The sequence below is a fragment of the Lotus japonicus genome, chromosome 1 (assembly GCF_012489685.1).
Source record: "Lotus japonicus ecotype B-129 chromosome 1, LjGifu_v1.2".
Taxonomy (NCBI): domain Eukaryota; kingdom Viridiplantae; phylum Streptophyta; class Magnoliopsida; order Fabales; family Fabaceae; genus Lotus; species Lotus japonicus.
The window spans coordinates 37,206,968-37,224,410 of record NC_080041.1 but is presented as its reverse complement, the minus strand read 5'-3'; the positions used below and the strand labels follow the sequence as shown (position 1 = coordinate 37,224,410).

The window sequence follows — 17,443 nt, the reverse complement described above, 5'->3', positions numbered from 1 at the left end:
TTATTCTTGTCAGAACCCTTGTATCCACCTCTTGATGATGAACCTCCTCTCTTGAAGGTTTCAGCTTTCAAGGCCTGATCTATAGGTCTTTGTGTGGACCTCTCCATGATTCTTTGTTCATGTGCTTCGAGGGAACCTTGTAGGTCCTCCACTTTCAAGGTGTCCAGATTCCTGGCTTCCTCAATGGCAGCCACAACATAATCAAAACTAGGAGTAAGAGTGCGTAATACCTTCTCATAGATTGACTGATCTGTCAAGGTTTCTCCATTAGCCTTCATGGAGTTTGTGAGTACCACAATGCGATTGAAATATGTAGCAATCCTCTCATTGGTCTCCATTTGCAACAGCTCAAATTGTCGTTTCAGAGTGTTCAACCGTACCTTCTTGACCTGTTCTGCACCTTCATTGCAAGTCTCAAGAATTTGCCATGCTTGATGTGCCGATTTTGTAGATGAAATCTTCTCAAAATAGGCATCATCAACACATTGATGCAAGATGTAGAGTGCCTTGAAATCCTTCTTCTTGTTTTCTTTGTGGGTGGTTCTAGCTGCTTCAGTTGAACCTGCATCAATGGCTAGGAAATCCGCTTCCACAATGTCAAGGACTTCTTGAAACCCCATGATTGCTTTGATCTGGACACTCCACCGATTCCAATTTTTGCCATTGAGAACATGGAGATTTGTTGGGACTGTGGCATTCACACTCGTTCCAGTAGAACCCATGGCAGAAAAGGAAAGGAAAAGAATCGATCTAGGTCAGAAAGAGGAAAGAACCAGGCCGGAGTGGGAAATCAGGGGCAACGAACAGCGCAGATCTTCAGAAGCCACCGCTGGAACAACAACCACCGGCCACCGCAGGAACAACAATCACCGTCGATCTTCAGAGGCCACCACAGCGGAGATGGTGATGGAGTGATCGAAGTGGGCGACTAGCACAAGAACACGTTCACAGGCGAAGGAATTTTTTTTTTCCTCTTGATACCAGTTTGTTAGAGCATGAACACAGAAAGTGAGAAAACATTAACTCAAGAGAGAGAAAGTGAGGGAATGAATTTCTTATTAATTGTCAACTGATTACATTGAATACACTAATAGCTATTTATAGCTACTAATCCCTAACATTTACTAACTAACAAACCCTACCATATTTGCATTATTCCTAACATCTTTAAGATCGAAACTTCATTTTGTTATGATTCATTCCTTTCTTTATGTCTTTCAATTTTGGGAACGAGAAACTTTCTTCTTCTTGCTCTGACTCGTTCCCTTTACTCGTACAAGCATGAATGAATCAAGGTTCTTGAGGCCTACACAACAATTATTGGAAGAGCCGCGTCTGTGTTATTGGGGTTCATGGGATTTGAAGTGACAAAATTACTACGGGTGGGTGCATCTTTGATGGAAACTACTTCAGAGAGGTCAACCAAGGCAACATGGAAACCAAATTTGAGGAGCTTCCAACTTTGTGGAGAGTGGTGAGGGAAGAGGAGAGGATGTGGCGGTGGCGGCAACGGTGCTGGATTGGGTAGAGGAGAGAGCTCAGGTGGTTTCTGAAAGATGGATAAGTTTTTTTTTTTTGTCAAAATGGAAAAAGTAAAAAAAAAATTAATTTAATTAATCATAAAATGAAAATAACCTAGAAACCTCTAATAGTGGGTGAAGAAGTTGCACAAAGTTATTTTTGTGCATATTAGATTTTCCCGTCGGAAACACAAATATTTTTTTGCAAGGACAAGGAGTATAAATAAGGTATATTTTAGGGAAAAAAACCTATTTAAGCCAAAATAATATCACTCCGTGGCTGGCTCCCAGTGGGAAACAAACGCAAGTTTTCTACACAAAAAAATATCAACTAGACAAAATAAAATATCAAAATCAAACTCAGGTTTTCTGTTTAACCGGTGCCGGTGAACAAGCTTTTCATACTCTCCACCGTGCTACGTTTCATTCTTCAATTCACACGCACACGCACACGCACACACAGAGAGATCAAAACGATGGGGGAAGAGAAGCGGCACCAGATGATGCAGAATCTCTTCGGCGACCAATCAGAGGAAGAGGAAGAACTCGATTCCGAACACGAATCGAACCCCCAACTCGTACGATCGATTTCTCGATCCCAATTTTTCCTGCCCTAGCGAATTTTCAATTGTTGCTCGATTTTTCGAGTTTTTCATGCTTAATTTTTCGTTGTTTTTGGATTTTCAGGATGAGGGGGAGGGAGGGGTGGGGCAGGAAGGTGAAGGAGAAGGTGAGGTGGAGGGTCAGGGAGAGGTGGATGTAATGGAGAGCGAAGGGGAGGATGTTCGTGATGGCGGTGACCCTGGAGAGAGTGAAGGTGAGAGGGAGCAGAGTTCGCAAGAGGTGGAGGTGGAGGAGGAGGAGGAAGAGGAGGAGGTTGGGAATCAGAGGGAACAAGAGAGTGAGGGAAGGGATACAGATAGTGATGCCAAAGATGATGACTATAGTCAGCGAGTTGTTACGAGCAAGCGTAGGGATGTGGTTGAAAGTGGATCGGAGGAGAATCATTACCCTGAGAATGATGATGAGGAAGTCGACGTAGTCGCTAGAAGCCACAGGTATATTTATTATATATGCCCACCATTGTGTTTCTCAATTTTGATGCTTTTTGCTAGTGTAGTGCTTAATTTCTTTGGTCTAGGGTAACTATTTTGGTATCTTAGGGCTGTTGCAACTTTTTTCTGGTACATCCGAAAGATAAATTGCACCCTTCAGGGATTGATCCCTACCCACATATCCCCTAGCTCTTACCACTTGAGCTATCAGTCGGGGACAGGGCTGTTGCAACTTTAAGCTGGGATGTGAAATTGTTTGATTTGATTGTACAAGTTGTGATCCCATTATCAATAGTATCCCTCATAATTTAGTTTTTGATTGAGCTCAATGGCGTAGTGTGATGTGATCCAGATAGCCGACCTCACTTAGTGGGATACAGCTTTTGTTGTTGTTGTTGTATACAAGTTGTGAAATCAGCCTCTTGAAAATGCAAGGTAAATAGACCCGCAATGAGTCCTACTCTCATTGGACTTCGCCTTAGTGGGAGCTTGAGATCTCTAGTTGCTCTATCTTTTTATGATCAAGTTACCCTGGCTTATTGGAATACTGGTTTCTGGGTTAATGTGCTTTACTCTCATCTCAGTCCATGAAATATTCATAATTTCATTTTAGAAGTCAAAGAAGCCCTCTGTATGCTTGTAAGGCAGGGTGCGTTGCTGTCTATGCATATTTGCCTTGTGCAGAGAGTGCATTCAAAAGTGCCTTCAAATTAATTGCATCTGCGCTTGATTTCATAACTATTTTATAACATTGAATTACAAGTGCCACTATAGGGAAGTTCTATTTGGATATGGCATGGGTTTTTTTTGGGGGGGGTGGGGGGGGGGTTGGTTGTTTTTGTTTGTAAAGGAAATGGGTCCTCTTTGCTTTCCCACCTTTAGAATTCATGATATTCACCTTTCTTCTGCTTCATCTGCCAATCTATGTTAATACTCTTGATTAATGATGCTACACTGTCTGAGTATTTGAGAAGCAAACAGACTAAACGGAAAGGCTAAGGTTCTGTTTGTACATTTAAAATTTCATTATTTTACCAATGAATTTAAATGAGCATGTCATGATTGTTTTCATTAGCTTATCAGTGCATGTCATGTTTTACATTGTTGTACCTTAAAATAGAGGATCAACTTGAACAGAGAATTACTGATGACCTAAGCTTTAGTGTGCATAATTTTTGTAACTGTTCCATGACATTGAGACCGAGATATTATCCCTTTTTTTCTTTGAAAAAATGTAGTGCGTCTCCCAGGGATGACAAAGATCAGACACATGATTTGCATTCTGCCCCTGAAATTCGTGATGTATTTGGTGATTTTGATGATGATGAAGAGGAGGATATGGGGTATGCAGCTCAGAAAGACATTGAACAAGATTCAAATGTGAGTGTCATGCATCAGCAGTGACATATTTCATTTATCTTTAAATTGCCCAAATTTTATGTAAGTGATTCCCTCCTTAGAGATATCCTGTGGAGGAAGAAGGAAGTTATGGAAAGAGCCTAAGACCAGAGGATATACTTGCTGATGAAGATCATCGATATGAATCAGAGGAAGAAAACACTGAGATGAAAACCAAAGAGAGGCCACTTGGCCCCCCATTGGAATTAGAGATTCCACTACAACCCCCTCCAGCTCTTCCAGAAAAGGTCTGCCTGCGTTTTGTATTATATCTTCAAATTTTGTTGAACACAGTTGCTGTCAAATACATTTAGTTACTATTCTTCTGCTTGTATAGTTTACATCTTTACAATCAAGAAGTTGGTGGGTGCAGAATGAATTTCTGGATTTTGAAATGTTTAAAGGAGCATATCTTTTAGGGCAACTTCTTGATTAATTTCCTGATGTCTTGGTTTGTGAGATGTTGCTAATGTGATAGGAATTTAACAATCTTGGATTATGATAACAAGGTTACAATAAATACATTTTAATATGTGGTATTGCTTCAGAGGATCTTATCTACAAATGAAACACCTTTTACTGTATGATGTCCATTCTGGTAAGATATGTTGAATTTCAATATTCAATTACACTTGCTATCTCTCTTTTTGTGGCAGATGAACATGATAAAAGTTTCCAATATTATGGGCGTTGACCCAAAACCATTTGATCCCAAGACATATGTGGAAGAGGATACCTTTGTTACTGATGAATCTGGAGCCAAGAAACGTATTCGCTTGGAGAACAATATTGTGCGCTGGAGGGATGTTAGAAATCCTGACGGCACAAAATCAGTAAGTAATTGTGTTATTGTAATTTCTTTGGCATGCTACCATGATCACCGATTGGGGTGAAGGACATTATATTCTTATGCATGCCTTCATTTTACCTTCTTCTCATCCATGGTATCCTTTTCTATTACCTGTACAATTTTAGTTATGTTATAAAAAAAATTATTTTGAATATCAAGCTTCATGCTCAGATGAATTCAAGATAATTAGGCCAAATGTATCTGAAGAGTTTGGAGTTTACAGTTTCTTTTGTATGTATGGCTTAAATTTTGTACATGCTTCACGCCATTTGATTTAGTTTTGATGCATATGGATGGACAAGGTTTTTATGCATTGTATTTGGTTGAAATTTTCTTAATGAAGTTTATGATATTTTAAGGATTTGGTGAAATTTGGCCTTCATAGTTCTTTCCTTATTTGCTGAGATTCTCCCAGTGATGTTGGTGGTTTCGATTATGACTAATTGAGATATTATACTTTACCAAATGAATAGGTGAAGTTAAAATGATTGATGTTTGATTGTTTAGTGACAACTGGCAAGTCTTCTGTGGACAAGGTTATGAACCACATAAATCATTACTAGAATAGGACATGAAAGGTAGAAAAGTAAAATGTATGATTGTAACACAGGACAGAAGATCCTTCCTCCACGTATACATTTATATTTCAAAATTTATATGTATATAATAACACCAGCAATAACAATACCTTTGAAGTAGCGAGTAAAATTCAATTAAATTCTATTTTAAAATACATAATATGTTTGTGTTATTTGTATTTTTACCTTTCTCATGAGATGATTGAGACTTAGTTTTTTTATTTTCTGTCAAATTGGGAATTCGGGTTCTTTCATAGAAATAATGTAAGCTCTTGGTTGAGTTCTATCATCTTATCACTCAGTTTTTTTTATCTCTCACCCTTCAGCCCATGGGGGTAGCCTGGAGGCAAAGTTCAGTAGAATGGGTGTTTGCAAGTTGCAGTTTAACCTGCTGTCCTCTTTGTTAGAGCTTCTATCCAATACTAAGCCTTGAGTTTTGGAACTGAATGATTTTTCTTTTACCACGGACCTGGATGAATGACAAAAGCAGCCCAAGAAGAAGGCACTTCAAGAGATTTTACTGAGTTAGGTTCAGTCACAGCAGTCAAAGGATTATATTTTTCCTGGGCAGTTTTATAAATTTTCACAGTAGAGTAAACAGATTTTTTTTTTTGTAAGTTTTGGGTGGGTTACTTCTGGGTTTTACTGGGGTGCTATCTGGTAGATCAGGTAGAATCCTTAACTGCATGATCCTACTGATTCTACAGACTGAAATGTGGTTCCATCACAGTCCAGCAAAATGAGGTTGTTGCGGGGCTTGCCTTGGGGTCGCTCCATCATTTTAGGCACATACAATTCTATGAGATCACTGATTTTTAAACCATACCTATGGGACTAGGTGTTGTATAATCCAGTGAGATTTGAGTATGTGAAAATACTGTAACAAAGTCCAAACTGAATAGGACAAACCAATGAAGTTGTTTGCAATAACTAGGAATAAAATGGTCCTCTTTTTACATACATCCTTTCACTCTATAGCATACACAACAACCAAATCGATTTCCACTAGGTGGGTTGGCTATATGAATCCTTTCACTATATTGGTTTCAAATGTTTTCGGGCCCTAAATCATATATTGATTTGATAAAAAATAATATTGATTTGATTTAATATTATGGTGACAAAATATGCTTGTTCTCTATTTTCTTGTGCATTTGCAGAGTCGAATAATATTTTTCTTAATGAAGGTGAACTTACAAGTAGCTTAAGCATGAAATTGAATCTAGCATGTATTGCTGCTAAAATGGTACAGAAAGATTGTCTTTTGAAAGTGTTATATGGAATCTTTTTACATTACTGAAAGAGTGTGGACAGCATGGCTGCATATGTTCTTATGCATTGTAACTGTACTTTAACCTTTTACAGCCAAAATAATTTCATTGAGCTACATCACTAATTGTTAAGTAAAAAAATATTATTCATGATTAGGTTGAAAGCAATGCTCGCTTTGTGAGGTGGTCTGATGGAAGTGTGCAGTTATTAATTGGGAATGAAGTTCTTGACATATCAGTGCAAGATGCACAGCATGATCAAGCTCATCTTTTCCTTAGACACGGAAAGGTGAATTTTGTTGCTCTCATAGCTACCTCAATGAATTATTGTTTCCTCAATGGACTGTGTGTACATCTTTACAGGGAGTCCTCCAATCACAAGGAAGACTATTGAGGAAAATGAGGTTTATGCCATCTTCCTTGACATCAAATTCTCATCGGCTGTTGACTGCTCTTGTTGACTCAAGGCATAAGAAGGTTTACAAGGTCAAAAACTGCATTACTGACATTGATCCTGAGAGGGAAAAAGAGGAAAAAGAGAAGGTATAATCAATCATGGAAAGTAGTCATGTGCTTGTATTGCGTCTCTTGAATACCATTATGCATTATCCAATTTCTGAATTGTTTTTACAGGCTGAAAGTCAAACAATCAGGGCTAACGTAATTCTTAACCGTAAGCGTGAAAAGTTGAGCCGGAAATATACTCCAGCAGTTGAGAGGAGACGTCAACTTTCTCCTGGATTTTTGGAGGATGCTTTGGATGAGGTATGATTTTAGGATTTGTTTCCTCTTCATGACATTGTTGTCCCTAATTGCTTAAGTGTTGCAACCTTATGTAAGCAATATGCATACTTAAACTGATCCCTTCTTCAATAATGTTCCCTTTCTTCAGGATGATGAAGCAGATTATTATGATTCTCGTCCTTCACAACGCCGCTTTGAGGAAGATTTGGAAGAGGAAGCCCGAGCAGAGAAACGAATTATGAATGCTAAAAAGGTATTATTATTCAGTCTATAGAAATTTGGACATTTGTTGATTATGTTTGCATGCATCATCAATGAGGGCTATTTTCTGGAATTAAGTCTCAGGTATCCAAAGATATCCCTCGTAAGTCATCCTTCCCACCAGCTAAATCCTCCAGGCACCCAATGAGTTATCCAGATGACGAGAGAGAGGAGTCTGAGTACGAAACTGATGACGAGGAAGACGAGAGGCCTCTTCCCCATAAGAGGGACGAGGATACTGAGCCAGAGTATGAGGATGAGGACGAAGAACCCTATGAAGAAAGGGCACAAGTTAATGATGCATCAGATGAGGAGGAAGAAGAGGTACTGAACTACTGATTATGCTATGAAAAAATACCTGTCTCTAACTTTGGCCATAGATCAATAGATTATTTCTAATAAATTTCTGAATGCTTATTTACGTGTTATTGGCCTTTGTTTGCAAGCTTGAGATTCTTCAACAGAGATTTGGATACTTTGTGCGTCTTTGACTCTTAATTTTTATAGGAACTTTGAAGGAAAATACTAGTTTGGATTAGTTAATCATTGATGTTGCATCAATGTGTTGAGTATTGTGTTTTTTCTTTTTTCTATTTTGGGTTTTCTTGTGGTGATTTCTGCACTGAGTAGTTGTAGATGTCTGTTGGGTTGCAACCTATAGACCTGCGGTGATTGTAGAATATAAAGGTTGAAAATAAGGATGATAATATGATCAATTTCTGTGGCTTATTTGGTATTTTCTTGCAGGAGCCAAAGCAAAAGAGTAAAGGCAGTGTCAAAAGGAAGGGATTTGAATCTGATGAGGACTCTCCTCCAAGGAAAACAACAGCCCATCGGCGTATGGCAGTTGTATATGACAGTGATGATGAATGAATTTCCTTAGGCCAGATTTTCATAGTGAGTAGCAGTAACCTTGAATTTAATACATGAGTATGTTTTTTTTTATGTCCTCCTCTCAGCATCGTATTTTACTGTTGTAAGGTTTACTTGACCTCTGAAGAGTAGGATTTCAGTATAAAATTTACTGTGTTGTTCGGGGGAATTGATTCGAGTTTTGATTGCTCTTTTGTTTTTGTTTTTAAAATTCAGGATGTTGCAACTGGAATTGGATATGCCCAACATTTGGATACATCATAAGCTGAGATGGATCTTTTTGTCTTTTTCCCCTTGGTTTTTCTTATATAAGATAAAACATAAATTGGTTCATCCTTATTCTTAACTATGAGCCAGGCACACGGATGTAGTTTTATTCTGAGGTCAGAATCTCTGTTGTTAACTTAACTGTCTTGCTAATTGTGATCAGAAGATCAGTGTACATAAGTTTGATTTCTGTATTTTCAATTCGGAACATTTACTATTTGTTTTGGGCTACAAAAAATAAATTGACCAACATTAAAAATCCATTTCCTTAAAAGAGAACGAAAAGCAAAAGTTCTCATACAAGGTAGTCAAATCGAGATACGTATCGTGTATCGCTAGACCCTAATTCCGTGTCGCGTATCGTATCGTAATGTGTATCGTAAGATACAGACACAAAAAAAATTAAGTCATAAATTAAATAATATACTAATATATCATCTAAATATAGTTCAAAATAATCAAAGATCCAAGTCATAAGTAGAAAAATAGTCTCACAAAGTTCAAGTTCAACCTAATTCCAAGCCATAAGCCAAACTAAAGTACTAAACATCAAAGAGATGAAATTAAATGCCCACTCCCTAATTCCAAGTCATTAAAGGGCTGCTGAAGTTGAACGTGAAACATGAAAGGGCTGCTGAAGTGAAGTTGAACGTGAAAGGGTGAAAGAATCAAAGAAAACATCACTTTTTAGAGCAATTTACTAATTTTTAATGAAATTAAATGCCCACTCCCTAATTTTTCTAGGGGAGTAAGATGAAACGGCATTTGAAAAACTGTTTTTGTATCGTATCGGGATACGTATCGTGCGATACTCATGCGATATGTGCGATACAGGTCACGATACGAACACAAAAAGATACATACATGGGATACGTATCGTTTGGTTGATTTTCGTATCGCATCGGGATACGTATCGTGCGATACTGACTACCATGTTCTCATATGCTTATTTTCAAAAGCAATGACCAAAGTTTCTTTCTGGAAATTCTGTAGTTACAGAATAATGTTTTAAATAGAAAGGTGCATGTTAAATTTTGTATAAGTACAGGCTCTAAAATAGCATGACACAAGTAAAACATTCCTTCATTTATCGGCGGCTTATAGCATGTACCACCATATTGGGGCATTGATTTTAATGCCATTTCCTTGCATTTTTGTATCATCCCAACTTTTCATTTTTTACAAAATTACGCCTCTCATACTTTAATCATCCATTTTCTCATCTCCACCATCGTTCAACCCATTCATCATCTCCTTCCCCTTTATCTCTCTCATTCTCCTCACTTCATCCTCCTCACTAACTACACCTTGAAGGCTTGAGTTCATAAAAAGAATGATTGCCTTCCTATGATTCATTTTTTTTCAAAAGTAAAACTAATATATATTAATAGATAAAAATCTTGAGGACAACCTTTCAAGAAAATCCATAGTACATCTGCTAAAATCAAAAGTGAAAACTCACCAAAACAATGATAGTCCACTAGAACTGTAGCAAGTTCTTGACAATGATAGTCCACTAAAACTCCTTCCACTTTCTCACCTCACCTAAAATGCATACACCACAAAAAACTTCTTGAAAAACTGTAGCAAGTTTAACCTTCCCTATAACCTGAAAAAACTTCTTTCATTTTGTAATCATCTTCAAATATGTGGGGCTCTTCTTGTGAGCAATTTGAAATATTAGCAATAAAGACTTACATTTTCTTTTATCATCATGTAAACCAATCCTAGTTTCCCTCATATTTGCTTGAAGTTCACATAGTATGGACTCAATTAGATCTCATTCATATGGAACTTTACACGGTTTGTATTTACTTTAAGCGTCTTTGCACAAGTAATCGTCTTTACATTAACACCGAGATGAAGAGTTCTAAGAATAGTCTCAGAACTATCATGTCCAATGGGGCAAAAAATGATAACAATCAAAGCATGGATTGAATTATCCACTTCTACTCATAAAAAATGTAAACATAACTCAGAATATAGCTAATCATGTACTCTGTCAACTGAATGTTCTACGTTAAGGTTAACAGAAAGAGATGTAAAGCATCTTCTCCTAAACAATGTGTAGCATATCTTGAAATCATGGAAACACATCACTTTTTATTTATCTCTTCTCTTTAAATCATATCAATCATCACATCTATTAGTTTCTCTTTAATGAAGCATATGAGATTCCCATGAAATACTACTTTGAAAGGAAGTTAAAATTGAGTTGTTGGCCGGTAATATCAACTTCTTAGAAAGGAGACAAGGAATGTAAAAAAATGTACATTTGCATTATAATCTCCTTTTTGGTATGTCATAAGGGGCTAAAAGCTCAACAGGCAGGCGAGAAACTAAATCTTAAACTCTTTTTTAGCATTACAATTTCTTGTGCTTAGGGTAAATAAAGTGACTTTAGATCATATCCACAATGAGAGTAACTTATTTAGGTTGCAAGTCCTCCTCTGTCGCCGCCGCTTAAAATGTCATTTTTAAGATTGAGGAACTTTCCGCCGCAAGTTGTGCCTCTTCATTTTCTTCCATCAACCTCTTGCCTCCATTCTCACTCTCACAATAATGCTGATGATGCCATCTCCTTCTTCAATCGCTTGCTCCTAGTGCGTGTTTCCCCACCCATCATCGAATTTAACAAGATTTTTAGCTTCTCTTGTGAAGACAAAGCATTACTCCACCGTCCTATCCCTTTCACACCAAATGGAATCTAAGGGAATTACTCTTGACATTGTCACTTTCAACATCTTGATCAATTGTTACAGTCACCTAGCTCGAATCACTTCCGCTTTTTCTGTACTCGGTAAAATTCTCAAGATACCTTCACCTTCACTACACTTATCAAAGGTCTGTGTCTTAATGGTCAGATTCAGAGAGCACTGGAATTTCATGATCATGTGGTGGCACGGGGATTTCACTTGAATCAAGTTAGTTATGGGACATTGATCAAGGGACTATGTCAGATGGGACAGACAAGAGCTTCACTGCAGTTACTGAGAAAGATTGAAGGGAAATTGGTTATGCCTAATGTGGTAATGTACTCCACCATCATTGGTAGCTTCTGCAAAGATAAACTTGTTAGTGATGCGTTCGATTTATATTCTGAAATGCTTGCAAAGAGAATTTTACCTAATGTTTTCACTTTCAATTCTTTAATATATGGCTTTTGCATTGTGGGTCTGTTGAAAGAAGCAATTAGTTTGTTGGATGAAATGATAATGAAAAACATTGACCCTAATGCTTATACTTTTAATATACTGCTCGATGGTTTGTGTAAGGAAGGAAAGGTGTTAGCTGTGATGATGAAACAAGGTGTGAAACCGAATGTTGTTACTTATAATTCCTTGATGGATGGGTATTGCCTAGTTGGTGAAGTAAACAAGGCCAAAGACATATTGAACTCCATGGCCCAAAGTGGAGTGACTCCTGATGTCCAGTGCTACACTGTCATCATTAATGGATTATGCAAGATAAAAATGGTGGATGAAGCTTTGACTCTCCTCTCCTTGCAGAAATGGACTGCAAAAACATTGTTCCTAATACAGTAACATACAGTTCTCTTATTGATGGATTATGCAAATCAGGGAGAATCTCTCATGCTTGGGAGCTTGTTAATGAGATGCACGTTAAAGGCCAACCAGCTGATATAATCACCTACAATTCTTTGTTGGATGCTTTATGCAAAAGTCATCATGTTGACAAGGCAATTGCTTTAATCAAGAAAATTAGAGACCAGGGCATTCAGCCTGATGTGCGCACATACAATATACTTATGCTTGGACTGTGCAAAGAAGGAAGACTTAAAAATGCACAAGAGGTTTTCCAAGATCTTTTAACTAAAGGCTATCTTGTAACGATCGCAACATATAATACTATGATCAGTGGGCTTTGTAGAGAGGGTTTATTTGATGAAGCATTGTCATTACTGTCTAAAATGGAAGACAAGGGTTGCATTCCTAATGTTATAACTTTTTCAACAATCATTGGTGCTCTCTTAGAGAAAGGTGAGAATTTTAAGGCAGAGAAACTTCTACGTGAAATGATGGCAAGAGGTCTACTGGAAAAGTAAAGCTAGGTAAGATGCTTTCTAGTTAGTAGTTACACATTATGTTATTTGTAATTTTTATAATGATTTATTTTTATGGCTATGCACAAAAAGGAATATGGACTACACAATGGACTCTCTATCACTTTACATGTATAAAAAGTCATATGGTACTAGGTTCATTTAATATTGTAATCCTATTCTTAACAGTGGTTTGTTCTTCCTTAGAGCAGTGGTTCTTTCTGCATCCTTACACTCAAATTTTCTTGACTCTTTTAGTGTATCAAGGTATATTTCCTTTGAAATGAAAATACCTTTCTTACTCCTTGCCATTTCTATTCCAAGAAAGTGCTTCAAGTGTCTAAGGTGGGAACTAGCACTAGACATTCGTGACAATTTTCCTCATTTGATATGTGTGCATTAGACAAGTGTATGTTAAGCATAATCATAGGAGAGAATTAACTGAATGTAACTGACTTTAATAGAAAGGAAGTAAATGAATGTAACTAAACTAACTTTAATGCAGTTAGTTATTCACTATAAATAGAGATCGAAGTCATAGCCTAAGTTAGGAATCTTTTGAAGATTAGGAATTGGTTGGGGTGATATATTGAGAACTAGAGTCTTATACATTTGTATACCTGAGAAATAAAATATTACTAGTACTACCTCTACAATTCTGGGTTTGGGTACTTGTTCTTCTTCCTCTACTTTCTTCTGTTGATATTTGATATTACTGGTTCTAACAGTAATCTAAAGCTATGTTTTTGCTAGGAAGCAATATTAGAAGCACAAAAAGAAATTTAGACAAAATGGATATTTGATTTTGATGTACACATTTGAAACTCATCAACTGAAGAAATTTATATTATCTTTGTTGCCTATTAAGGGACATCTTTGTTTACTTTCTTTTTTACAAGCCATTCATGATCACTGCAATCAAACAAGGCAGATGACAGCAGGATTCCTCAACTAGTCACTTGTGTGGAATATTTTTAATTGATAAAATGGTTATTGTATATATTTAGACCTTTCTTTTCTAATTGAAGAAATGGTTATTTGTATATTTTTAGGGACATTTTGAGGGAATATTCAATGAAACTAATGGTGTTGGGTGTTACAATCTTTGAGCTATTGTCAGAAGCTTTTGGCCTTGATCCTTTTGATCATAAAGAAGCGGACTGCGCTGAGTCAGTTTTCTATTATGGGTAATACTATCCACCATGCCCTGACCCCGAATTAACTATGGGCACTACAAAGTACAAAGCACACTGATGGTGACTTCATGACAGTACTTCAGCAAGTTCTTCATGAGAATCAGAGGGTTAATGTTCGTCCTGTGGCCCTTGTTATAAACAATTGAGATGTTTTACAGGTGATTGCTGTAGGGAGTTCTGTATTGCTGTTTTCCAAAATGTGAAAGTCCTTTTAATTTAAGCATTACATTTGCTCCATTCACTTTTTCTCTTGAGAACTGTTATTCTTCCGTTAAACCTTTTTTGGAACCTGTATTAACTTCGTTTTAATATTTTCCCAAACATACATGTAATAGTCTATTGTGTTTTTTAAAGATAAATATGGTCTTGAGAGAGATTAAATTTGTGTGCAATAAGTGACCAAGATGATTGAGATGTAAACCATGACATATGATCTGCCATTGTGCCTATGTCCTTCGATTTTAACTAAGTATGACTTTGATGTTCGATATGCAACCAGCCTTTGTTTTATTAAGATTCGAGGGATGAATACAGCTTCATATCAGTCCCTAATTTACCTTTACCTGCATGTATAATGTATAACACAGATGGTTGATTGCATAGCTGTGACATTCTTTGTTTGGAATTTTTTCATTTTTTTTGATATTCATGATCACTGTTGTTTTCTTTGAAATGCAAACTGATAACTGAACTATACTGCTAGAAATTTTAATGGAAATAGGCTGTCAATCCTTGACCATATCTCACTGGCTGACTGGCTATTCTTTTAAGAGTGATGATACTTGCCTATACTAAATGATTTTGACCATTCTAAAAAGGTATAGAACCAACGGATTGCTTGGGAGTATATGAGAACTTTTGTGATATATTTTTATCTTTGCAATTGCAAGCGAGTACTGCAAGTCTGCAACTTGAAGTATTTCTATATGCAGACTGTTGTTCGCCGTAAGAAGAATAACATTGTCTTCCTCAAGTGTTCGGGTGGTTTTGGTGCGATGAAATGATTTTCTTAAGAGGGAAATAATGTATTTTTAAGGAGGTAATTTTTATTAGGGGATAGGTTAATCCTCGGCTTCTTCAGTCTTATGCTTGCCGCCCACCCTCTCATGGTGCCTTGGATTCCATGTAGCCTCTCAAAGTTTGTAGTCCCGATGGTTTTCGGGATTTTTTCTTCGAAACCTATTAGCGTATTGTGGGCCTCGATGTTTACCGGTTGGTCAGGGATGCTTTTTATGCATGTGACTTTTGATCCTTCTCTTGTTGAAACCCACAGTTGGATCTGTCTTCTTTCTCCTCACCTGAGTTTGCTCACATATCCTAATTCATTTACTATAACAAATTAAGCCACTCACCCTTCAAAACACAATCCTTTGGCATTCTAGTACTCCAGCTTAAATCACAAAAATCTGAAATTAAGTAAATACTCCTAACAGTTGTAGAATGTTCCTAATAAGTCCTTCAATCTTTAAAAAAATTAAGGATTTTATTTTATACGAAAATAACTGAAAGCAAAGAATAATAAAAGGGCTCAAGCTTGATGTTTAAAGCTACTAAAATTGTAACAGTGGAAAAATGAATTTCATTCAAACTGAAAATGTTTCAATACCATTTATTCTGTTTATCTTATAATTAATGAAACAAATAACAAAATAAGCTTGAAATAATTTTACTTGAATGTCATTAATCTTTCAATGTTTCTAAAATAAAAATTTAAAACTTGAATTTATACTTTAATTACTCAAGTAAATAAAAAAATTAAGTGAAACTTTTATACAAATAGCTTAGATCATAATGTGCTTAAAAACATCTTTAAATTTTCTTTTATTTTTTTAGACATAAAATAGTTCATGCTTACTTATTGTCTTATAATAACTGCATATTACCATTCAAAGAATAATAAAATTTAGGGTTAATCGTCTACTTGACCCCTGTCTTTGTCTTGCCGTCTGAAATTAGTCTCTCCCCGGAAAATTTACAAATTTGGGTCCTCTCGTTTGCAATAAGTCTCGAGCAGGTCCTCGTCGGAGCCCGAAGCTCCGGCGAGTGATGAATAAGCATGCTGACTGGATAAATGAGGCTGACGTGTCAAGGAAAAGAAAAATAAAAAATAAAATAAAAATACAAATCAGTTTTGATTAAATTAACAAAACTAATCCTAACTTTCAAATAAATAAAAAACTGATTCTAATGTAATTAATAAAAACAATTAACAAACTAACTCAGTTTAAAAAAAAAAACAAACTAATCCTAAACCCTAAAATAAGGGAAACAAATTTTCCCAATCTTCTCCATCCTAACAAGCCGCCCACCACTTCTTCAGCCCACCACCGCCGCTGCTTCTCCTTTCTTCTCCACCCCACCACTTCTTCACCCCACCATCGCCACTTGTTCACCTTTCCCCCTTGATGCTAGTGTGGTTGGTGGTATGAAAGTGAAGAAAACGGTGAACTTGAAAAAGATGAGAAGAAAAACACCCAGAAACACAGAAGAAAAGAACGTCAAAAACCAAGATCTGTGAAAAGCAAGAACGTGAAAAGCAAAAAACCCAAATCAGAGGACGTGAAAAGCAACAAACTCAAATCGACCAGAAAACCAAGAACGTGAAAAGCAACAAACCCAAATCGACCAGAAAACGAAGATCAAGGCCACCGCGGAGAAGACGCTGGATCAGAGGACGAGCTTCGCCGGCGAGGCGTGCCACCGGGCGCTTCTGGGTTCGTTAGGTTTCGATGCAGATTCACGCTTCTGGGTTCGTTCTTTCACCTTCAACCCAATTCATGTGTCAGAGTTTGGGATTAGGGTTTCTCTCTCTGAAATTACTGCAAAACAGTGGAGTTCTTCTCCCAGTTTGGTTCTGATTCTCCCTAAAGTTGTATCCCTTTCTCTTTATTGCTCTGGTTCACGTGTTTCTTCCTCTCCTGCAATTGAGCAGCTTCGCCGTTAGTGTGGTGAGACTTGGATTGAGAAACATGTTTGGTTTTGGTTGCTGGGTATGGGTGGTGTTGCTGGGTTTGGTCTTGCTTGCTGGGTGAAGGAGCTGGAACAGGAAGAAGAAGTTGAAGTCGAAGAGGTGATGAGGAAGAAGAAGCTGGAACAGTTCTGATTTAGGGATTTGAAGGTTTATTTTGGGGTTTATTTTGATTTGGGGTATTAATTTGTTGGGTTAATTTGTTTTAATTTGAGCTTTGAAAAATGGGATGAAGATGATGGGATGGAGAAGATGAAGATCTTTGTGAGTTGATGAAGATGATTATGAAGGAGATGAAAATGTTTTGATTTTCTGGGTTTAACTTTACTATGATTGTTTTTTGGGAGAATTAATTTTTTAATTGTTTTTAATTTTGTTAAGTAAATTAAATTTTATGAT

At 36.9% G+C, this 17,443-nt stretch overlaps 1 protein-coding gene and 1 pseudogene across 2 annotated transcripts; both read left to right on the top strand.

Moving 5' to 3' along the window:
• The first annotated feature begins 1,809 nt into the window (after positions 1-1,809).
• Positions 1,810-9,034, top strand: LOC130734606 (protein LEO1 homolog). 2 transcript variants are annotated; one of them, XM_057587095.1, is made up of 12 exons: positions 1,810-2,098; positions 2,208-2,578; positions 3,814-3,955; positions 4,036-4,221; positions 4,630-4,806; positions 6,830-6,961; positions 7,036-7,215; positions 7,306-7,437; positions 7,565-7,669; positions 7,762-8,001; positions 8,425-8,574; positions 8,767-9,034. In XM_057587095.1, exons 1-11 carry the CDS (start codon positions 1,997-1,999, stop codon positions 8,548-8,550), a joined length of 1,893 nt encoding a protein of 630 aa, XP_057443078.1. In that variant the 5' UTR covers positions 1,810-1,996; the 3' UTR covers positions 8,551-8,574; positions 8,767-9,034. The 2 variants fall into 2 exon arrangements, with proteins under 2 accessions (XP_057443078.1, XP_057443077.1); XM_057587094.1 differs by having other exon boundaries at positions 1,811-2,098; positions 7,756-8,001.
• Positions 9,035-11,159: 2,125 nt separating this feature from the next.
• On the top strand, positions 11,160-14,471 carry LOC130734605 (putative pentatricopeptide repeat-containing protein At1g12700, mitochondrial; annotated as a pseudogene).
• The last annotated feature ends 2,972 nt before the right edge of the window (positions 14,472-17,443 follow it).